This window comes from Microcaecilia unicolor, chromosome 9 (assembly GCF_901765095.1).
Source record: "Microcaecilia unicolor chromosome 9, aMicUni1.1, whole genome shotgun sequence".
In the NCBI taxonomy this organism is placed as follows: Eukaryota; Metazoa; Chordata; class Amphibia; order Gymnophiona; family Siphonopidae; genus Microcaecilia; species Microcaecilia unicolor.
In genome coordinates, this window is record NC_044039.1 from 34016591 (window position 1) to 34041316 (window position 24726).

Below are 24726 nucleotides of genomic sequence, written 5' to 3' on the forward strand. Positions count from 1 at the left end.
CACCAGACTACTACTAAGATCTTCATGCTAGTCTATTCTACTACTACTACTTAACATTTCTAAAGCGCTACTAGGGTTAGGCAGCGCTGTACAATTTAACATAAAAGGACAGTCCCTGCTCAAAGAGCTTACAATCTAAAGGACAAGTGAACAGTCAATCCGATAGGGGCAGTCAAATTGGGGCAGTCTGGATTTCCTGAAAGGTAAGAAAGCAGCATTGAAGAGGAGGGCTTTAAGCAAAGACTTGAAGATGGGCAGGGAGGGGGCTTGGCGTAAGGGCTCAGGAAGGTTGTTCCAGGCATAGGGTGAGGCGAGGCAGAATGAGCGGAGCCTGGAGTTGGCGGTGGTGGAGAAGGGTACTGAGAGGAGGGATTTGTCCTGTGAACGGATGCCTGTAATATCTGAAGCTGTCATAGAGCCTGATATTCCTTTCCAGTTTCACTTTCGGGGAGAGGGAGAGGTGTCATGCCTTAATCCCTCCAGTGGCCAGCTACTCAGTCAGAGCTCCGTTTACAACCTAGATGTTTTTGAAACAGGTCTAACTAAGAATGTCCTTCTTTTTAGACTTGGAAATTTCTTCTGATTTGGTTATCACTGTTGAACATCCTGTATTTGGGCCCTCCCTAGTCCAATCTAAAACACACCCACAACACGCCCTCTCGATATTTGGATGTACTACAATGTTGGGCAGCACTTTTCCGCCTTTGCAAAATTGGGATTTGGATGTTTCAAGCACTTGGTTATCCACTTGGGCATTTTGAGACATCCATATGCTTCAAAAATAAGCACCGTGGAGGGACATAATCGAACGGGGCTGGCCATCTATAAGGGCGGCCATCTCTAAGGCCGGCCACGTAAAACGGCATACCCGACCGTATTATTGAAACAAGATGGCCAGCCATCTTTCATTTCGATAATACTGTTGGGGGCCGATCAAATCTCAACATTTGGGCCGCACTTAGAGATCGCTGGCGTTAGAGATGACCACCATTGGTTTTCGCCGATAATGGAAACTAATGGCGGCCATCTCAAACCCGGCCAAATCCAAGCCATTTAGTCGTGGGAGAAGCCAGCATTTATAGTGCACTGGTCCCCTCTCACATGCCAGGACACCAACCGGGCACCCTAGGGGGCACTTTAGTGGACTTCACAAATTGATCCCAGGTGCATAGCGCCACTGGGGGAGTAAGGGGAGGTGATCCCCGATTCCCTTCGGTGGTCAGTTGGGCCACTTTTTTGAGGCTTGGTTCTAAAAATAAATGGACCAAATAAAGCCGGCCAAGTGCTCGTCAGAACTGGCCTTCTTTTTTCCATTATCGGCTGAAGCTGACCATCTCTTAACCACGCCCCGTCCTGCCTTCGGTACCCTGCTGACACGCCCCCTTGAACTTTGGCCGGCCTTGCGACGGAAAGCAGTTGAAGCTGGCCAAAATTGGCTTTCGATTATACCGATTTGGCCAGGTTTAGGAGAAGGCCGGCTATCTCCCGATTTGTGTCAGAAGATGGCCGGCCTTCTCTTTCGAAAATAAGCAGGTTAGTAACATAGTAGATGCCAGCAGATAAAGACCTTCACAGTCCAGCCATATTAAGGTCCTTATTTCAAAGCGCTATTTGTGACTTACATATCTATAGGTGTATGGACATTTCATCACCAGACACTTCATCACAGACATTTCATCACCTGACAGTTCATCACTGCGTCACTTCATCACCAAGGACATTTCATCATGTGGCACTTCATCATGTGGAGTGGCCTAGTGGTTAGGGTGGTGGACTTTGGTCCTGAGGAACTGAGTTCAATTCCCACTTCAGGCACAGGCAGCTCCTTGTGACTCTAGGCAAGTCACTTAACCCTCCATTGCCCCAGGTACAAATAAGTACCTGTATACAATATGTAAGCCACATTGAGCCTGCCATGAGTGGGAAAGTGTGGGGTACAAATGTAACAAAATAAAAATGTATTCAAGCTAAATGCATTCAAATTGTCATGGCCCAGGCAGTGCCCCCCCGCTTCCAATTCACTTATAGGCATTGAAAGGGAAGCAGAGTTAGGACTGTGGCCACTTGGGGGGGGGAAGTTAGGATTAGATGGGCCACCAGCAACATGAAAATTTTATGTGTAAGATTTTAGTGAGGTTCATATTTAGGCGCAAAAGAACAGGCATGAGTGTGTGCTGGCATACCCACTCCATTGCCATCTTCTGCGCAGATAATTTGAATACATTTAGCTTGAATACCCGATGAAGTGTCATGTGAAGAAACGTTCACGGTGATGAAGGGTCTCAGTGATGAAATGTCACCAAACCATGTCTATGTCACATACATCTGTAAAACCTGATTCAGAAAGCTGGTGTTAACACATGTGAACATGCACTACCTGTAGATTGCAAGGGGGTGTGGTTGAGCGGGACTTGGGCAGTACTAAAATGGACCCGCCATGTATGCTCCATTTCAGAAAGGGAATGCATACATATGTCCCAGTATATCAATGGCAGGATTTTCAGCTGCTCCTTTGTAGGTTTCTTAAAAAAAAAATACTTGTTTGGTCCAGCCCTTTACAGGAAGGATTAAGAGATTTGTTCCTCTTAATCCCCTGTTGCTTATTTTTGGTTCCAAAATAAAAATAATTAAGGATTGCAGCCTCTTTTATTAATTAGCAGCATGTATACATATAGGTTTGCAAAATGGCAGGCATATACATGTAATTTAAATGTGTAAATTGTGAAATACCAACTTCCATGGGTAATATTTCAATGTGTATCTTGTGGCTGCTGCCACTGCCGGTCCAGGCACATACCCATGCACTCTTGCATGCATTTTAGAAAAGTCTCTATGTCGGCAGATTGATTTCTATAATTCTACTGGAATTATACATGCCCCAACCTGGACGTATCAATTCCTATTTCTATGTTCTATCTAAAATGGACATTCCTGGGACCTGTTTAGGGAGGACAACAACATATATACCTTTGCTATTTCAGAAGCGCACATGCTATTTTGCCCCCTTCTGCTGTTTACAAAAATAGGAAGTGCAACGTCTGTGCATCATTTATGCATATACACTTTAAGCTTCTCCTTGAGAATTTATTTTTTTGTATCTATGAGATATAATCGGTATAATCGTAAGCCGGTTTTGGACGTCCCCAACTGCACTCCGTCGCAGGGACGGCCAAAGTTCAAGGGGGTGTGTCGGAGGCGTAGCGAATGCGAGACTTGGGCGTGCCTAACACTTGGACATCCTTGACCCATAATCAAAAAAAAGAAGGACGTCCCTGAAGAGCACTTGGACATTTTCAAGGGTTCTTTTAATAATATTTACGTTGGTTTTTAAGGGGTTTAAACTGAGGTATCTAGTTTTTATGACAGAATTACTGATTAGTACATATCACTTTCATATCATTCTCTTTTATTTGATATACCACAAATCTTAGATTAAAATCTAAGCTGTTTACAAAAAGTTATACTTCTATGGGAATCGAATTTTCAAGAGAACACTATATAAGGCAACCCAGGTTACAATCCTAATTTTAATATACATGGTCAAGGGAATAAAGGGCCGGTGAAGAACATTAAATATTTATTTTACACATTTGATGTACTGCTTGAGCCTACACATATACATAGAGGGCCAGATTCTATATATAGAGCCTGGAAAATCTACACGGTAAAAAAAATACACCCAGGAGTATTCTTTAAAAGTACGCCTAAATTTTATACAATGGGTTTAAATTTCCACACGGTATATAGAATACGCAGAGTGCCTCTCCATGCAATAAAATTTGCTCATGTCCATTTATGCCACATTTTACTTGGTATAAATACCGGCTCATAGATTTAGGCGCAGAGGGCCATGTTCTCTAACAGGAGTGGCCTAATGGTTAGGGTGGTGGACTTTGGTCCTGAGGAACTGAGTTCAATTCCCACTTCAAGCACAGGCAGCTCCTTGTGACTCTGAGCAAGTCACTTAACCCTCCATTGCCCCATGTAAGCCACATTGAGCCTGCCATGAGTGGGAAAGTGTGGGGTACAAATGTTAAAAAAAAAAAATAACAGTGTGCATAAATTTTGGAACACCCACAGAGTGCCCACTTCCCCACCCCTAGCCATTCCCCTTTTTTGGCTGCATGCTTTAGAATTTAGGCGCTCTGCGTTACAGAATAGACTTAGCGAGTTCTGCACGTAAATTTTAATTATTGACAATTAGTGCTCATTATTGCTTGTTAAGTGATGATTGGCTTTTTAAGCCAATTAAGTTATGTGTGTTATAGAATACACTTGGATTTCGGCACAGAACGCTAAGCGCAATATATATAATCCGGAGGAGAGCGTACAGGTACTTTCTGTCCGAAATGGGCTCACAATCTATTATTTGTACCTGGGGCAATGGAGGGTTAAGGAGCCCTTTCACTAAGGCACGCCCAAAAGCGGCCTGCGCCGGCGTAGGCACATGTTTTGGATGAGCGCTGGTCCATTTCTTCAGCGCGCCTGGAAAAAAAAGGCATTTTTTAAAAAATGTGCCTGAAAATGGATGTGCGGCAAAATTAAAACCGGCGTGCGTCCATTTTCGGCCTGAGACCTTACCGCCACCTATTGACTGAGTAGTAAGGTCTCGTGCGCTAACTGGACGGTAGGCGTCTTGTGCGCATCAACTGCTGGGTAAGCGCCATGTGGTAGAAAATAGAAAATATTTTCTACAACGTGTTTCCGCCCGGGGCACACAGTAGCCAATTTGATGCGAGTAGGTGCCTAACAGGCTCATTTTCAAAGCACTTAGCCTCCCAAAGTTCCATAGAAACCTATGGAACTTAGCCTCCCAAAGTGCTTTGAAAATATGCCTCAATGTGTCTTTGTAAAATAGCCCCTCAGTGACTTGCCCAGGGTCATAAGGAGCTGTGGTGGGAATCAAACCCAGCTCCCCAGGATCTCATCCCACCGCACACAATTAGGCTATTCCTCTACTGCAGGGGAAATGGAGAGGTGGGGTAGTGAGTAACCAAGACAGAACAGTGGCATATATAGGGATCATGCACAGAACGCCATAAAGTTCAACCCAGAGTCTCAGAACAGATGAGAAAGTAGGACTAACCAGTAGGGAATGCCCAACCAAAGTAATTGGCCTTCAAGGCTGTTTAAAATGTTTTAAATGAAGTTTCAAGCGTATGACAGGGGATAAACCTTGCCAAAGAGATGGTGCTAATAATGCTAAAGCATGAACATCTTGTGCAATCAAAACATGTGTGCAGGTGAGATGGAATAATAAGTGGATTATGCTGAGACGAGCAAAGAGATTGCACAAGTATGTAACACAGAAGTGAACTGTGAAGTTATGTAAGTAATCCTGAACAGAAAATATGACGAACAATACAAAGAGCTTAAATGATAACTGGAAGGAGATCAGGAGCCAATGTTCTTTTATCAAAAGAAGGGTGACTTTATTATATTTATTAGCAAGTATGAGCAATTTCACAGAAATATTCTCTATTAGCTTCAATCTCCTGATCTAGAGAGTTTCAGTCCCTAAAATAAGGAGTTGGAATAATCCAGATAAGAAATGACAAGGGAATGAATGAGAAGTAGAACTCTTTTAACCAAGGGCCCCTTTTACCAAGCTGCAGCGGGTAAAAGGGAAGCCTTTCTTTTCTGCAGAAAATGGCCGTGCGGCAAGTAAAGCACTTGCCACGCACCCATTGAGGTGGAAGTAAGGACTCCCACACTAATCCAGTGGTATGCACTGCCCGATTACCACTGGGTACACTCCAGCACTACAAAAATAAATATTTTTTGTAACACCGGATATGATGGCATGCTAGGGGTGGGAAGTATTGCTGGGCTGCTGTGGTACATAAGTACATAAATATTGCCATACTGGGAAAGACCAAAGGTCCATCCAGCCCAGCATCCTGTTTCCAACAGTGCCCAATCCAGGTCACAAATACCTGGCAAGATCCCCAAAAAGTACAAAACATTTTATCCTGCTTATCCCAGAAATAGTGGATTTTCCCCAAGTCCATTTAATAATGGTCTATAGACTTTTCCTTTAGGAAGCCCTCCAACCCCTTTTTAAACTCCGCTAAGCTAAGCGCCTTTACCACATTCTCTGGCAAAGAATTCCAGAGTTATATTACACATTGAGTGAAGAAAAATTTTCTCTGATTCGTTTTAAATTTACTACATTGTAGCTTCATTGCATGCCCCCTAGTCGTAGTATTTTTGGAAAGCGTAAACAGACACTTCACATCTACCCGTTCAACTCCACTCATTATTTTATAGACCTCTATCATATATCCCCTCAGCCACCTTTTCTCCAAGCTGAAGAGCCCTAGTCGTTTTAGCCTTTCCTCATAGGGAATTCGTCCCATCCCCTTTAACATTTTTGTCGTCCTTCTCTGCACCTTTTCTAATTCCACTATGTCTTTTTTGAGATGTGGCAACCAGAATTGAACACAATATTCGAGGTGCGGTCGCACCATGGAGCAATACAAAGGCATTATAACATCCTCATTTTTGTTTTCCATTCCTTTCCTAATAATACCTAACATTTTATTTGCTTTCTTAGCTGCAGCAGCACACTGAGCAGAAGGTTTCAACGTATCATCAACGACGACACCTAGATCCCTTTCTTGGTCCGTGACTCCTAACGTGGAACCTTGCATGACGTAGCTATAATTCGGGTTCCTCTTTCCCACATGCATCACTTTGCACTTGCTCACATTAAATGTCATCTGCCATTTAGATGCCCAGTCTCCCAGTCTCGTAAGGTCCTCTTGTAATTTTTCACAATCCTCCCGCGATTTAATGACTTTGAATAACTTTGTGTCATCAGGAAATTTAATTACCTCACTAGTTACTCCCATGTCTAGGTCAATTAAAAATATGTTAAAAAGCAGTGGTCCCAGCACAGACCCCTGGGGAACCCCACTAACTACCCTTCTCCATTGAGAATACTGACCATTTAACCCTACTCTCTGTTTTCTAACTTTTAACCAGTTTTTAATCCACAATAGAACACTACCTCCTATCCCATGACTCTCCAATTTCCTCTGGAGTCTTTCATGAGGTACTTTGTCAAACGCCTTCTGGAAATCCACATATACAATATCAACCGGCTCACCTTTATCCACATGTTTGTTCACCCCTTCAAAGAAATGTAGTAGATTGGTGAGGCAAGATTTCCCTTCACTAAATCATGTTGGCTTTGTCTCATTAATCCATGCTTTTGAATATGCTCTGTAATTTTGTTCTTTATAATAGTCTCTACCATTTTGCCCGGCACCGACGTCAGACTCACTGGTCTATAATTTCCCAGATCTCCTCTGGAACCTTTTTAAAAAAATCGGCATTACATTGGCCACCCTTCAATCTTCCGGTACCATGCTCGATTTTAAGGATAAATTACATATTAATAACAATAGCTCCGCAAGCTCATTTTTCAGTTCTATCAGTACTCTGGGATGAATACCATCCAGTCCAGGAGATTTGCTACTCTTCAGTTTGTAGAACTGCCCCATTACATTCTCCAGGTTTACAGAGAATTCATTAAGTTTCTCCGACTCGTCAGCTTCGAATACCATTTCCAGCACCGGTATCCCACCCAAATCTTCCTCGGTGAAGACCGAAGCAAAGAATTCATTTAATCTCTCTGTTACGGCTTTGTCTTCCCTGATCGCCCCTTTTACTCCTTGGTCATCTAGCGGTCCAACCGATTATTTTGCCGGCTTCTTGCTTTTCAATATACCTAAAAAAAAATTTTACTATGTGTTTTTGCCTCCAACGCAATCTTTTTTTCGAAGTCCCTCTTAGCCTTCCTTATCAGCGCTTTGCATTTGACTTGATATTCCTTATGCGGTTTCTCATTATTTTCAGTCTGTTCCTTCTTCCATTTTCTGAAGGATTTTCTTTTAGCTCTAATAGCTTCCTTCACCTCACTTTTTAACCACGCCGGCTGTCGTTTGGTCTTCCGTCCTCCTTTTTTAATAAGCGGAATATATTTGGCCTGGGCTTCCAGGATGGTGTTTTTGAACAGCATCCACGCCTGATGTAAATTTTTGACCCTTGCAGCTGCTTCTCTGTTTAGCGAGTGGTAAGCCCTAAAAGAGACTGACTTGAGTTGTCTCAGGGTGACAAATGATCTTTTCATTGTGCTAGAAATATGCAAGTCAGATGTATGGCTTCTGTCCAAATTGATTCCAAAAACCTTTACTGAGTCCTTTAATGGAACTTGAATTCCATGAATAGTAGGTAGGTGTAGACAAGTAACATCATGTTATAATAACTCAATCTCCTGTAAGCTAACACCTCTCTCTCAACTAGCTCTGCACTAAAATTCTACATGAACATGTTTTCAAAATCTGCTTTTGCCAAATTGCAGGCTCCTTCAGGTGACCTCATGCTCATTTATGAAGTTGCCCAAAGGAGCCTGCAATTTGACAGAAGGATTTTCCCACGTCCTGAAGCAGATTTTCGAAATATGATCACGTTGGCAGTGGAAATTCTTTTGAAGATAAGTTGTTTATTTACTATAAGACTTTTTTTGAAGATGAATATTAGAAGATTAAAAGACTATCCCCTTCTTTTACAAAGCCTTGCTAGCGGCTGTCAGTGTGGTAATGCCAACACGGTCCATGTGTAAAAGGGGGGAGGGTATGTTTGTTGTTTAAATGATAAAAGAACAAAGCACAGCTGGGCCTTCAATATTGAGATAAATGGAATCCTTTTTTTCAAAAAAGACCCTACACGGGCCATGTTTCAGCGTAACAACGCCTGCCTCAGGGGTCTATCAACAAAACATATAAAAACAATCATATATTTAAATATTTATATAAAAGAATTAAAAATGGAAGCATCCTATATAATAAAAAGCACCTCCAACGTTCTGAAGCTGACTCCGTTGCAGTGAAGCTTTGAAGGGTTTGTGCTCCTGCTGTATCCATCTCCTGTACTGATGTCACAAACTTCCGGGTTCGTCAGAAACAGCACTGACCAACCACAGGATAGCAGCACGAGGCACAACCTCAACGTCTATAGCCTTCTCTTCCAGTTTGTTCCTTCAGAGTCCTGCTCTCACGGAAAGAGGAAATGATGTCAGAAGGCGGGACTCTGAGGGAACGAAGTCGAAGGGAAGGCTGCAAATGGGCAGGGCTTTCAAAGATGCGGCCGCTTCGACGGAGGTAAACAGGGGAACGAGGAGACTTGATGGGTGGCTGGAGAGGTGGCAGGGGAGCGAGGAGACTTGATGGGTTCCTGGAGGGGGGGCAGGAGAGAGAGGAGAATCACAGGGTGGCTGGAGGGGGGGCAGGGGAGATAGGAGAATCGCTGGGTGGCTGGAGGGGGGCAGGGGAGAGATGAGAATCGCTGGGTGGCTAGAGGGGGAAGGGGAGAGAAGAGCATCGGTGGGTGGCTGGAGGGGGGCAAGGGACAGAGGAGAATCGCAAGATGGCTGGAGGGGGGGCAGGGGAGATAGGAGAATCGCTGGGTGGCTGGAGGGGGCAGGGGAGAGAGGAGAATCGCTGGGTGGCTGGAGGGGGGGGGGGGCAGGGGAGATAGGAGAATCGCTGGGTGGCTGGAGGGGGCAGGGGAGAGAGGAGAATCGCTGGGTGGCTGGGGGGGCAAGGGAAAAAGGAGAATCACTGGGTGGCTGGAGGGGGAGCAGGGGACAGAGGAAACTCGCTGCGTGGCTGGAGAGGGCAGGGGAGAGAGGAGAATTGTTGGGTGGTTGGAGGGGGAGTAGGGGAGAGAGGAGAATCGCTGGGTGACTACAGGGGGGGCAGAGGACAGAGGAGAATCACTGGGTGGCTGGAGGGGGAGCAGGGGAGAGAGGTTAATTGCTGGGTGGCTGGAGGGGGGGCAGGGGACAGAGGAGACACACTCGCACCCAGCGGTCTCACTCTCTGTCACACACACACACACACACTCGCACATTCACTCTCTCTCTCTCACACACAGTCACTCTCACATACACTCTCTCAAACATACACACTCCGAGAAAAACCTTGCTAGCGCCCGTTTCATTTGTGTCATAAACGGGCCTGTTTTACTAGTATATGAATAATATGCTTTAGGGGAAGCACATAGAGATATAACAGAAAATCATGGAGATAACATACCTTAAAAAAATCATTAGAAGTAAAATAACATGCATATGTAAACATATTATTCCTTGTGTGCATACAAATTAACAGAAACTAGTGATATAAAAAATATACAATATCATGTTACAAAATAATATATATATGGTAATGTGAAGGAAACCGATGTCTGTGCAGAGGGAGAGGGAAAGAACAATTTTAATCCATATTTGAGTATACTAAGAGGAACTTAAAAGTGTGTGTGTGTGTGTGGGGGGGGGGGGGGGGGGGGGTTTGTTGTTTAAATGACACGTAAGAACAGAGGCACTTACATGGACTGATGATGAAATTATGAGATGATGTTTACTGTGAAAATTAGTGAGCAAAGCATATTGAAGGTCATTTAATTAGGGGTCCTTTTACTAAGCCACGGTAAAAAATGGCCTGCGGTAGTGTAGGCATGGGTTATGGGTGCGTGCAGAATAATTTTTCAGCGTGCCTGTAAAAAAGGCCTCTTCCCCCCCCCCCCCCCCCCGAAAATAGACGTGCAGCAAATCAAAATTGTTGCGTGTCCATATTGGGTCTCAGACCTTACCACCAGCCATAGATCTAGCAATAAAGAATTTGTGTGGTATTGACCTATGCACGAGAAATGCCACTTGGCGTGTATCTGCTACATGCGCCAGAAAATAAAAAATATTTTTCAGATGCGCGCAGCAGACACATGGCAAAAATGAAATTACCGCAAGAGCCACGCGGTAGTCAGGCGGTAAGTCCATTTTGGTGTGCGTTGGGCATAGGTAGACGCGTACGCGGTTTGTAAAAGGGGCCCCTTATGTAGAAATTTGATGCAGCACTGTTTAAGAGAAATGTGAGCAAATGCAAAGTGATGCATGTGGGAAAGAGGAACCCAAATTATAGCTACGTCATGCAAGGTTCCACGTTAGGAGTCACGGACCAAGAAAGGGATCTAGGTGTCGTCGTTGATGATATGTTCAAACCTTCTGCTCAGTGTGCTGCTGCAGCTAAGAAAGCAAATAGAATGTTAGGCATTATTAGGAAAGGAATGGAAAACAAAAATGAAGATGTTATAAGGCCTTTGTATCGCTCCATGGTGCCACCGCACCTCGAATATTGTGTTCAATTCCGGTCGCCGCATCTCAAAAAAGATATAGTGGAATTAGAAAAGGTGCAGAGAAGGGTGACAAAAATGATAAAGGGGATGGGACGACTTCCCTATGAGGAAAGGCTAAAGTGGCTGGGGTTCTTCAGCTTGGAGAAAAGGCGGCTGAGGGGAGATATGATAGAGGTCTATAAAATAATGAGTGGCGTTGAACGGGTAGACATGAAGCGTCTGTTTATGCTTTTCAAAAATACTAGGACTAGGGGGCATGCAATGAAGCTACAAAGTAGTAAATTTAAAACGATTCAGAGCAAATCTTTCTTCACTCAACGTGTAATTAAACTCTGGCATTCGTTGCCAGAGAATGTGGTAAAGGCGGTTAACTTAGCGGAGTTTAAAAGAGGTTTGGCGGGCTTCCTAAAGGAAAAGTCCATAGACCATTTTTAAAATGGACTTGAGAAAATCCACTATTTCTGGGATAAGCAGTATAAAATGTTTTGTACTTTTTTGGGATCTTGCCAGGTATTTGTGACCTGGATTGGCCACTGTTGGAAACAGGATGCTGGGCTTGATAGACCTTTGGTCTTTCCCAGTATGGCAATACTTATGTACTTATGTAGCCTGTAGGAGATTGAGGGCCCCTTCTACTAAGCCGCATAAGCGTTTACACACGCCCAAGCGCCAAAATGGACTTACCAACTGACTACAATGTGGTTCTTGTAGTAATTTCATTTTTGGCCTGCATCTGCTATGCATGTCTGAAAAATATGTTTTATTTTCTGGCGTGCATAGCAGATGCATGCCAAGTGGCATTTGACGCGCGTAGGTCATTACCGCACAAATTCTTTACTGCTAGGTCTATGGCTGGTGGTAAGGTCTGAAACCCAAAATGGACACGCGGTAATTTTCATTTTGCTGCACGTCCATTTTTTTGGGGGGGGGGGGGAAGAGGCCTTTTTTACAGGCGCGCTGAAAAATAATTCTGTGCGCATCCATAACCTGCGCCTACACTACTGCAGGCCACTTTTTACTGCAGCTTAGTAAAAGGACCCCTGAGTTTAGAGAGTGGGTAAACATGTTTAATTTGCTGGAGCATTGAATTGTTCATTTATAAAAATACAATAGTTTTAGATGGATTTAACTATACCCTATTTCTGGCAAGCCGGTCCACAGTTCTATCTAGCATTGATGAGATATAAGCAATCATTTTGGGAGAAATCAGATCCATTACAGAAAGTAACTGAATATCATAGGCATAAATGGGAAAAAATAATGCCCAAGGATTGACTCAAGAGTGCCAAAGAGACCAGGAATATATTGAAAAGGATGGGACCCAGAATAGAACACTGAGGCTATCCCAAAATAAAATGGTGAACTGTTCCATAACCTACTCATTTCAAGACATATTCATAATGTTTTTCTTTTTCAACAAAGGCGAAATGATAGCATTCCTCCTGTGCTTCATGACCCAGTAGTAACAAAGATTGCGGAGAAGTACAATAAATCTCCTGCTCAAGTGTCCATTCGCTACATCATCCAGCGTGGTATTGTTGCCATAGCGAAGAGTTTCACCCCCAAACGAATTGAAGAAAACTTTCAGGTAAAGCTAGAGATTATGAGAATATAAAATAGGAGGGGGCTTGATAACTACAACTAACTATAACACATCACCTATCCACCTTTATTCAGAATGTATCTTTCTATAACTGCTTGACCAGATCCTCTTGTTTTCCTTGACTTCTGTGTAACACCAACTGTATTCTATACCCTGGAATGGCGATGCCATAACAGGTCTTTGTAAGCCACATTGAGCCTGCAAATAGATGGGAAAATGTGGGATACAAGTGCAATAAATAAATAATAATAAATAAATATTGTTTTCTTCCATTTGCACCATTGCTTTCCTGACTACTCTACCAACTTCTGTTAGCTTTTCCAGATATTGTCACCTGTCTTCCTCTTTTTGTGATCTCTTGTAGTTTATAAAGGCTAACTAATGGATAAACATCAATGAAACCTTTCTGTTTTGCCTTTTTTCCACGGACTCGACTCAGACTCTGGCAAAACCATCATTTCTGCATGGCTTAAGTACCCTCGGTATTTGCCTTTATTGGGAAACTGTTCAGTGCACCTCCTACTTCAAGAGTCTACCTTAACCCTCTTCCCTAACTTCCCCAATGTATCTACCAAACACGAACCTTCTTTTACCACAATAACACCTGTATTTGTTCATACCGCAACTGGCGAACGCCGTTGTGGTACCATGTAAGCCACACTGAGCCTGCAAATAGGTGGGAAAATGTGGGATTCAAATGAAACAAATAAATAAATAAATATTCAAAATGATTTAAACAGCCAGGAGAGGTTCCTGGCCATGTATATCACCTGTCCGGGGCTAACTGAGAATTGTCAATGGCTTCTGAACTGGATAATGCCGATGAAAATGCCCAGAACCTGTATTTTGTGGACGTTCTGGTGGCGGAGTCGGCACTTAACCGGTTAAGTGCCAATTTTCAGCAATTATCTGGCTAAGAAAACCATATAAATAGGACCAAATAAAATGCAGTTCTATCTTTGTGTGGTTCAACACAGCCAGTTAAGGCCTCCTTTTACTAAGCGGAAGTAAGCCCAACACGGGCTTACTGCTCGCTATACAGGAAATACCGCCTTCCTACCCCTTGCGCGCCATCATTTCCGGCACTACAAAAATGTATTTATTTTTGTAGCGCCGGAGTGTACCCGGTGGTAATCGGACAGTGCTGCAAGCTGCCCGGTTACTGCCGGGTTAACATGGGAGCCCTTACCACCACTTCAATGGGTGGTGGTAAGGGCTCCTCCCCGAAATGGCTGTGCAGCAGGTGCTTTACTTGCCGCCTGGACATTTCTTGCAGGAAGGCAAAACTTTCCTTTTATCAGCTGTGGTAAAAAGGGGCCTTGGCACATGTGTAGAACACACACTGATGCCAGCGCCAGCCCCCTTTTGCCGCAGCTTGGTAAAAAGGGCCCTAAGTGCTGACTGAAAATTGGCACTTAACCGGCTGTGCTTTCACCACCTCCATATGCACAGAAACTCAATGCCACAGCCCAGACAGAGGGGGTCTTTTACTAAAGCTTAGTTTGAGTTATCTGAAGCTGGGCCCATTTTATTCTTATGGGTCCTGCTGCAGATAACTCAAGCTAAGCTTTAGTAAAAGACCCCCCCCCCCCCCATAGTCCGGCATTGAATTTTCAGACATAATGCTGGTGGGGGTCAGCAAAACGCTGACCACCTCCGGCTGAATATCGGGCATGGAATGTCTATGTGGTTTGAGTAACCTGGATACAAAAGGTAAATACCCTGGGCAGACATGATTTAGTTCTGGTATGGCTCTCCTCAATAGAAAACCACCATAGTGGGTTAAGTTGTCATCCATAACATTTCAAGGTATGAACTGAATTTATTCCCCTGCACCTGCTTTATGAAACAAATTCTTTTGTTTTTGTTTTCTCTTCCCAAAATAGTTTCGGGAGGATTTTATTTGACAAAAGAAGCAACACACTGGAGGCTCATTTACAAAACAGTGGTAAAATCTTGGCCTAGCAGATGCTAATGCAGGGATTTCCCGAGTGCCAAGCCCAGATTTATCACAGCAGTTTTTAGGGCGTTATATATAGGCAGATCCTGCACTGATGTTCTCATTAGCACATGAGACCTACAAAAATTAATGCGGAAGCACTTACTGCCTCCTAAATAAGGGGTCCATTTACTAAGACGCGCTAAAAGGTGGCCTGTGCTGCCATAGGAGCCAAATTTTCAAAACGATTGGGGGTGCTGAAATTTCTTTTTTTTCTTTTTTTTTTACAGGTGGTGCATTCCCTCCTCCCCCTACCCCCTCCCCCGTTCCCCCATCCCCCTCATCCCCCCTCCCCCCTATGAACACTGCAGTAGTAGCTGCCAGATTTTTTGAGACCAAGACTAAATTTAGCGGCAGTCGCAGACAGACAGAATAAGACTTTGGAATTTAAAAGCTTACGTTAAAATAAATAAAGTTATAAACAGTCAACAAGTGCTTTTTGGCCTGAAAACAAACCACCTTGACCCCACCCGACAGCAGCACAGAGGAGGAAAACGTAAAAGTTACCTTGCTTCTTGACTTCAGCTTTTTAACGTTGTCTGGGTTGGCACCTTTCCCTTTACTTCTCTGGCTCGCTCTCTGTCCATCTTCAATGTTCCGGGCCGCCAGCAGTGTCAACGCGCTGGTAAGCACACACCTTCAGCGCTCCGGAAGCTCTCCCTCTGTTGCAGCATACCGCCTATGTGGAACAGGAAACTGTAACAGAGGGAAAGCTTCCGGGCCGCCGAAGGCAGTGTGCTTACTGCACTGTCTGAGACACTGCCGGCAGGCCCGGAACAATGAAGGACAGCTGTGCAGGGCAGGGAGCTGAATGGTGCTTGCAGGGACTGGAGCGGGAGCCGGGAGGGACAGGAGGACAGGCACTCTATGCCCACGCGCGGAGCCACCGGCCCACCACTGCCTCAATTGGGCGGTAACTAAGCAACTTGCAAACACTGACTGAAGTAAGCACACACTACCTTCAGCGACGGCGACTCCGGAAGCTCCTCTGTTGCAGCATGATCATCCCGCCTATGCGGGACAGAAAACTATAACAGAGCCAGAGGGAAAGCTTCCGACCGCCGAAGGCAGTGTGGTTACTGCACTGACATGGAGAGTCACTGACGGAAGTCCGGAACATTGAAGGAGGTAGGAGCGGATGGACAGCACAGCAGTGCAGGGCAGGGAGTCGGGACAGTGCAGGGAGCAGGACCGGGCGGGGGGGAATTTATGCCCAAGTGCCACTACCTAATTATTGGGGGTGCTTGAGCACCCACAGCACCCATGGAGTTGGCGCCTATGTGTGCTGCAGTTAGTGCCTGGCTTTGCCGCGTGCTCTGGCCACTTCCTAGCACTGCAGAAAAATGGCCACGGGTGACTTTTTAAAAAAATGACCTTGTGCTAATTTCCCCATTAGCGTGTGGTCATTACCACCGGGAGCCCTTACCACCACCTATTTAGGAGGCGTTAAGGGGTCCTCTGCTATTCCTGCGGTAATCGGGTAGCGCGCAGGCATGCCTACTCTCCGCCCACAGACACACCTCAGAGTAGCACGCACAGCTGCCCAAACTACCATGGGATGCCTCAGTGCTGCGTACGTCTAGTAGCGCTTTAGAAATGCTAAGTAGTAGTAGTAGTCCCGCAGTACTGCCCTTTTACCATGCGGTAGGCCCATGTTACCACAGCTTAGTAAAATGGCCCCTAAGTGCTCCCATGTTAACCCTGTATTAATCGGTTAGTGGTCGCTAATCAGAACATGCTATCCAGTTAACTGAGGCGCATTCACTCTCTGCCCCATGCCCCCTCAGAAAACATTTTTAAAGTAATTAACACATATGTAGTGCATGGAAACAGGGGAATTATCATAAAACTCTTTATAAATGTTATGCAGTAAGTCATTTCTCGCGTGCTAACCGAATTAGCTCCATTTAATGAAAGGGCCTCATTCTTCACATTCTTCACATTCACATTCAGGTATCATGCAATTGAAAAATAAATCAGCCATTGAGATAATTTACAGCTAGAGTTGGGACATCCCACGACAGAATTGTGATTGTAAATTTACTTCTCTGTCACTGTAAGCTCAGTAACAAAAAACAAAGAAAACAAACTGAGACTCTAAAAATCAAACTACAAACAAGATAATGAAGAGTCCAGTAATATAGAAAGATATATGGTACTATTTTAAAAATGAGGAAAAGACCTCAAAACACCCAAATGCTTACTATGATTTCGGCGTCTTTCACTGGGGTTGTGGCATTCATCAATGGTCTGAAAAACCTCATAGCATTTTTATTTTTTATGTTGATAATTGCTTTATTTACTTTATTGTTTATTAGTCCTTTGTTAAAATAATGTTTTCTTCATTTTTATGTTTTTGATTTTGGCACAAAAATCACTCTCTTTTGACAATGCAATAGCAACTATATACTTGTCTTTCAAGATAACAAGACTCCAAAAAGAGTAAAAATGAAGAAAAACTTATTTTAACAAAGAACTAATAAACAATAAAGTAATTATCAACATAAAAAATAAAATGTTATGAGGTTTTTCAGAACAGTGATGAATGCCACAACCCCAGTGAAAGACGCTGAAATCATAGTAAGCATTTGGGTGTTTTGAGGTCTTTTCCTCGTTTTTAAAATAGTACCATATATCTTTGTATTATTACTGGACTATTCATTATCTTGTTTGTCATTGTAAGCCGTAATATTAGAAACATAGAAACAGGATGGCAGCAGATAAGGGCCAAATGGCCCATCCAGTTTGCCCATACTCAGTAGCCACTAACTCCTCCTTTTCCTAAGGGATCCCACATGACTGTCTCACGCTTTCTTAAATTTGGACACAGTCTTCATCTCCACGATGTCCACCGGGAGACCATTCCATGCATCCACCACCCTTTCCATAAAAGAGTATTTCCTTAGATTTCTCCTAAGCCTATTAACTCCTATTAATGGAAGAAAATTTGTTAGTTTACAGAGAAAGAATTAGGGTCAGTTTAGTAGTTTTTATTAGGGATGTGAGAATGCAACTATTTTCATATATATATTTATGAACATATTTACTATGGCCCTCATTTTACAAGCCCTATTTCAGGTTAATACATGCACAAACTAGCACGTAAATATTTTATCTTGCATAAATGTCTAAGTCCCTACTTTACAAAGCTTGAAAAATGCATGTATTAGACCCAAGTGCATGCAAATAGAAAAAGGGGAGTGGCCTGGGTGTGGCTTGTTGGGATGAAGGTGTGGCAAGATCAACACATTTAGTCCCCATTTCAGAAAGGGACTAACCCCTGAAGTCTATAAATGGGGCTTTAAACACTTGGTGCCTACCCAATTCTTGCCTAGGCCCACCCAAAATCTGGCTACGCCCCTGCTACAATAATTAATTTTTAGTATTCAGTAAACATTTCTCAATATCCAAAGTATTGTAGTGGCTATGAACTTATTTTTCTTTGGCCTCTCCTTACTTACCTTCATCTCTCCCCCTGTTGTTTCCAGCATATTTTTTCTTCCCTATCTTCCCCACTCTCCCTTGGTGTCCAGCATCTCTTTCTTTTCCCATCTTCCCCCTTCACCGGTTTGTGTTCCCCTCCTTTCCTTACCCTCTCCAGGACAGTGCCAGTGCGGTAATCAGTCTGTAGAAGATTGATTGCAGCTGGCTTGTGGCCTTGAACATCTGTGCAGGCTCAAGGCCTGTCAGGTTCTGCCCCCTCCTAACTTCCTGTTTTGAGGAAGGCTGCAGGAGCTGGCAGGCCTTAAACGTGAGCAGATGCTCATGGCCCCATGCCAGCTCTGATGAATATTTTATAGACACTGCTACTGTCATGTCAGTGCTGCCCCCTTCCCTTCCCCCCCAAAAAATATTGTGCTGCCTTAAGCAGATGCCTAGTCTGCCTATAAAATATGCACATTAGTGTATATTATGCATGCAAAAGTTTACACCTGCGCCCAAGCTACATTTCTGCTGCTTTTCAGGAGCAATTTTAGAAAGACATATCGGCACCTTCTTTCCTTCTCAGCCCAGGCAACATCTTATAAAGGATCCTGATTGCTGCTTTATGAATAGCTGCCAATGTCAGCATTTATATTCAGCTTTGCCAACTATCTGGAAAGCGGATTAAATGTGTGTTTTTAACACCACAGCTGGAATTTTAAAAATAAACCCGCTGACCTGCTGTAGTTGAATATTGACCTGTAAGTTTACAAAGGGTGATATCATTACATAAGTACATAAGTAGTGCCATACTGGGAAAGACCAAAGGTCCATCTAGCCCAGCATCCTGTCACCGACAGTGGCCAATCCAAGTCAAGGGCACCTGGCACGCTCCCCAAACGTAAAAACATTCCAGACAAGTTATACCTAAAAATGCGGAATTTTTCCAAGTCCATTTAATAGCGGTCTATGGACTTGTCCTTTAGGAATCTATCTAACCCCTTTTTAAACTCCGTCAAGCTAACCGCCCGTACCACGTTCTCCGGCAACGAATTCCAGAGTCTAATTACACGTTGGGTGAAGAAAAATTTTCTCCGATTCGTTTTAAATTTACCACACTGTAGCTTCAACTCATGCCCTCTAGTCCTAGTATTTTTGGATAGCGTGAACAGTCGCTTCACATCCACTCGATCCATTCCACTCATTATTTTATACACTTCTATCATATCTCCCCTCAGCCGTCTCTTCTCCAAGCTGAAAAGCCCTAGCCTTCTCAGCCTCTCTTCATAGGAAAGTCTTTTGCATTGAGTGTCACATGTATGATTATCTCCCAATTGGTGAGGTGTCATATGTGTGTGCCCGATGCAAAGAGCTCCTAGCTCTCAGAGAACGTGTACGTTCTCTTGAGGCTAGAGTAGCAGACTTGATGGAGCTGAGGGAGACAGAGAGGTACATAGAGGAGACCTACAGGGATGTTGTAGAGAAGTCCCACCTCCAGTCAGGTAGCCCCTGTGCTACCTTGGAGGAGGGAGGTCTCCTAGAAGGAGAGCATCACCCTGGTGAAGTAGGAAGTACTCCTGTAGCCAGGACCTGCCCACCAGGGGATGTATTATCCTTTCGCACCGAGGATATATCTCCAAATGTTGCCCGGGAGGGAAAGGTTAGGACAGCTGTTGTACTGGGTGATTCGATCATTAGGCATATAGATAGCTGGGTGGCTGGTGGACGTGAGGATCGCCTGGTGACTTGCCTGCCTGGTGCGAAGGTGGCGGACCTCACGCGTCACCTAGATAGGATTTTATATAGTGCTGGGGAGGAGACGGCTGTCTTGGTACATGTGGGTACTAATGACATAGGAAAATGTGGGAGAGAGGTTCTGGAAGCAAAATTTAGGCTCTTAGGTAGAAAGCTGAAATCCAGATCCTCCAGGGTAGCATTTTCTGAAATGCTACCTGTGCCACGTGCCTTTCTACCTGTTCAAAAAGGTCTTCGCACCTTCCGAGAATGACTTTTTTTTAATTTTTAGAATATCTTATCTATTTGAGATCAAATGGATTATGTCAACTCTATTCATCCCTATGACTTCCATCCATGATGTCTAAAATCCTACCCTAAAAATATAACCACAGGGATACTGGTTCCAAATCTTCTTAACAAACCTTATAAGTACAGAACTCAGCTCTAAAAAGTAAGCCAAAGTCTATCTAATATGAGGAGGAAATCGCCTCAAGAAAAAGCCCCTCCCAGAAACTTTTACATGGGATAAAGGCTATACTTTATCATCATGGGCGTTTCAATCAAACTAACTCCTCTTATTTTATGAAAAGTTTTTTTTTAAAACATTTTCTGAAAATAGTTTTTCTAAATATTCAAAAAAGCCACTGTGCCAAATATACTGTATATAACAGTTCAACTTAACTTGGGCGAACTGTAGGCTTTCTCCTTTCTGACCGTGGTTTAACTGTGGTCAACGGTCCCGTTTCACATTTCGCTGCTTCAGGACCACAGCTACCGTTGGCATGAATGAACGGATTGAAATGTTAATAAAGAACCGGGTGATTATATGGCTGTGGTCCTGAAGCAGCGAAATGTGAAACGGGACCGTTGACCACAGTTAAACCACGGTCAGAAAGGAGAAAGCCTACAGTTCGCCCAAGTTAAGTTGAACTGTTATATACAGTATATTTGGCACAGTGGCTTTTTTGAATATTTAGAAAAACTATTTTCAGAAAATGTTTTAAAAAAAACTTTTCATAAAATAAGAGGAGTTAGTTTGATTGAAACGCCCATGATGATAAAGTATAGCCTTTATCCCATGTAAAAGTTTCTGGGAGGGGCTTTTTCTTGAGGCGATTTCCTCCTCATATTAGATAGACTTTGGCTTACTTTTTAGAGCTAAAATCCTACCCTACTCATTTTACAGTTCTATGACTACTTAAATGAAGCTCAAGAAGGACAGCTGGAAGTTTTATATCACCAGGGGATAGAAAATTGTGATTATATTCCAGTTTAAATTGCTGCTCAACTGGTGTCATGTTCATTTAAGATGCCTGGAGAAATACCTTATGACTAAACCCTTTTTTTTTTGGCAGGTGTTTGATTTTCAGCTGACAGAGGAAGACATGAAACTGATTGATGGCTTAAACAAGAATCTTCACTATTGGGAGGTTAAACAGTGAGTAGATGCATATTAGTTATTCTTCTTCAAAATAGAGTGGGTAGAAATATAGAAACACTAGTAAGAAATGCCCGTTTCTGGCAAAAATGAAACGGGCGCTAGCAGGGTAATCCCCCCCCCCCCCCCCCCCGTCCTCCCTCCCTCCCTCCCGAGTTGCAGACACCCCCTCTGTGCCTCCGTTCCGAGTTGCACACCTCTCCTCTTCGTCCCTTCGTCCCTCAGTGACGTGGTTGCGAGGGCCGCCCCGCCCTCAACGTCATCGCGTTTTGACGCGAGGGCGGAGCTACAGTGACTGGAGCCTGCAGGCCAAACCGGATATCTCGGGCGCCTCATGTTTCCGGCTTGAGGCTTCAAAGTGCCTTTTATATATATAGATGATGGCAGATAAGGAGCAAACAGCCCATCCTCAGTAACCATTAATTCCTCCTTTTCCTAAGAGATCCTACGTGCCTGTCTCACACTTTCTTAAAATCTGCCACAGTTCTTGTCTCTATGACCTCCACTGGGAGGCCATTCCATGCATCCACCACCCTTTCTGTGAAAGAGCATTTTCTTAGATTCCTCCTAAGCCTATTTCTTTTAACGTCATCCTATGCCCTCTACTCATTTGAAAAAGGCTCACCTCCTGTACATTAATGCAAATGAGGTATTTAATCGTATTTAATCGTCTCTATCATAACCCCTCTCTTCCGTCTCTCTTCCAGCGTATACATGTTGAGGTTCATAAGCCTGTCCTTATATGTTTTATGACAAAGACCGCTTACCAATTTTGCAGTTGTCTTCTGGCTCGACTCCATCCTGTTTATATCTTTCCGTAGGCGCGGTCTCCAGAACTGCACGCAGTACTCTAAATGGGGCCTCACCAGAGAATTATACAAGGGCACTATCACCTCTTCTTTTTTCCTGCTAGTCATCTGTCTCATTATGCACCCAAGCTTCCTTCTGGCTTTGACTGTCACCTTTTCTAACTTTTTGGCCACCTTAAGATCATCAGACACAAACACCGCGGTAACCGGGCGGTAATGACCTACGCGCATCAAATGCCACTTGGTGCACATCCAATACGCACGTCCGAAAATACAAATTATTTTTCAGACGCGCATACCAGAAGCATGCAAAAAATGACATTACCTCAAGAGCCATGCGGTAGCCGGGTGGTAACTCCATTTTGGCATGCATTGGGCATGCATAGACGCTTACGCAGCTTAGTAAAAAGGTCCTATTGATAAAGATTGATAAGGAATGGGATGAAACAGCACCAGAAAAATCCAAAAGAGTGATTCACTGTTGCTCATGATCTTCAATAACACAGGTAGCACTATAGAAATGATTTGTAGTAGTAGTAGTAGTAGCTCTAAGAAACCTTAAAACATACTTTCTAATGTCTTCTTTGCAGATTTTCAGAGCACCCTGAGTATCCATTTCATGAAGAATATTAAGGAGACACCTCCATGATGTTTTGCAAGGGCTGCATATCTCCTGAATACTAGTAGAGTTCATTTGGAGAATTGTTTTGCTTGGCTTGTGAAACCCATTCTTTCACCAGATTTGTAGCTTATAGCAGGGGGTGGTTTCAGGATTCCTTTCTGCATAACTGATAGTCATGCAGATGCTAAAATGTAAAGAGCTTAAAGAATAATCAGAACTAAGTAACCAATTGAGCAATACAGGCCAACAATATCAGAGTCAATGCTCTGTGAATTAATTTAGTAGTATAACATACAAAGCTGGCTTTATCATAATGAAATGTCTTATCATAATGAAATGTCTTAGTCTTTCCTAATTGAAAGTTAATAAGAGACTTCAATCATTCTAAAACAGCGGTTCTCAAACCAGTCTGGGACACACCAAGATATCCCTAATGAATATGCATGAGTTAAATTTGCATTCACTACCTCCATTGTAGGCAAATATATCTCATGCATATTCATTGTGAGTATCCTGAATACCTGATTGACTTGGTGTGTCCAGAGGACTGGATTGAGAATCCCTGTTGTAAAGCAAAACCTGCCTGGAAACATGGGCATCAACAGATAAGGACCACTTGGTCCATCCAGTTTTCAAATTTGTGCTTCTCTATAATGTCATAGATCTTGGTAGAACTGTTGTCTTTTTTTTTTTTATCCCAGCTTTCATCCTCACTTCTTCCGCTCCCCCTACAGTACAGCTGCTTTGTGTTTCTTCCATGCTTGCTTGAAGCCCTCCACTATTTTGTCTCCTACCATCCCTATCAGAAATCTGTTCCAAATGCTTGTGACCCTTGGTAAAAAAGCATTTCCTCACATTTTTTTAAGCCAGTTTCCCTCCCTCCCTCCTTCCTTTTAACTTCATGTAATATTCTCTTGTCCTTAAGCTTTTCATTCTAAGAAATATTTCTTCCTTCTGGTACTTTACTGAAGTTAGACAAGCATCATATTATTAGTGTTGCCATTTTTCCCATAATACATATCATCAAATTTAAATGTCCGTTATCCTTTAGAACTTTAAACTGTAACATTCTTATCTTCCCTTGAACACCTTCAGGAACCTAGTACAATCCACTGTACTCACACATGCTGATTACTGCAACAGTGTCTTTTTAGGATGTAAGTCTCCAATATTGAAGAAGCTCCAAACCACCCAAAACATGGCAGCCAGACTTATTTTCGGCAAGGTAAGATTTGATAGTGCAACACCTCTCAGAGAGAAGCTTCACTGGCTCCTCATCAGAGAAAGAATTAATTTCAAAGTTCATACTATGATTTACAAGATACTACATGGAGAAGCCCCAACCTACATGAATACCCTTATCGACCTCCCAACCAGAAACAGTTTGATATCTTCCCGTACTTACCTTAATTTACACCTTCCCAACTGCAAAGGCATCAAGTACAAATCCTTCTATGCATCCAATTTTTCCTTTCTGGGTAGCCAGCTTTGGAACACTCTTCCAAGACCAATCCGAACAATCAACGGCCTTTTGCCCTTCAGAAAAGCTTTGAAGACTCATCTATTTAAGAAAGCCTACCCTAACAATTCAACTAACTAAAGCGCACCCACATGATTCTTACCAACGATTGTTTATATTTACCATGTTTTCCATAACCCTTATTGCTATCCCTAATCTTTTCCTCTCCATCTTCTTTCACCTACCTCCTAACACCCATTTCCTTCTACACCTAATTCCTCCTATGTTCAATTTAATTCTACCCCTAATTCTCCAATGTTCAAATTACTTATCCGTTAACCCCATGATTATTACGTTCACTACAAATTGTATATTCATTGTTACTGTGTAAGCCGCATTGAGCCTGCCATGTGAGGGAAAGCGCGGGGTACAAATGT

The 24726-nt window shown here is 43.3% G+C and overlaps 1 protein-coding gene across 2 annotated transcripts in view; it reads left to right on the plus strand.

The window, feature by feature from the left end:
* Nucleotides 1-24241, plus strand: part of LOC115477556 (aldo-keto reductase family 1 member C1 homolog) — a 71810-nt gene extending 47569 nt beyond the window's left edge. For both annotated transcript variants that reach the window (XM_030214504.1, XM_030214505.1), the window contains 3 exons: nucleotides 12622-12787; nucleotides 21317-21399; nucleotides 22799-24241. In XM_030214504.1, coding sequence (XP_030070364.1) covers nucleotides 12622-12787; nucleotides 21317-21399; nucleotides 22799-22841 — 292 coding nt within the window. In that variant the 3' untranslated portion in view covers nucleotides 22842-24241. The remainder of the gene's footprint in view (nucleotides 1-12621; nucleotides 12788-21316; nucleotides 21400-22798) is intronic.
* The last annotated feature ends 485 nt before the right edge of the window (nucleotides 24242-24726 follow it).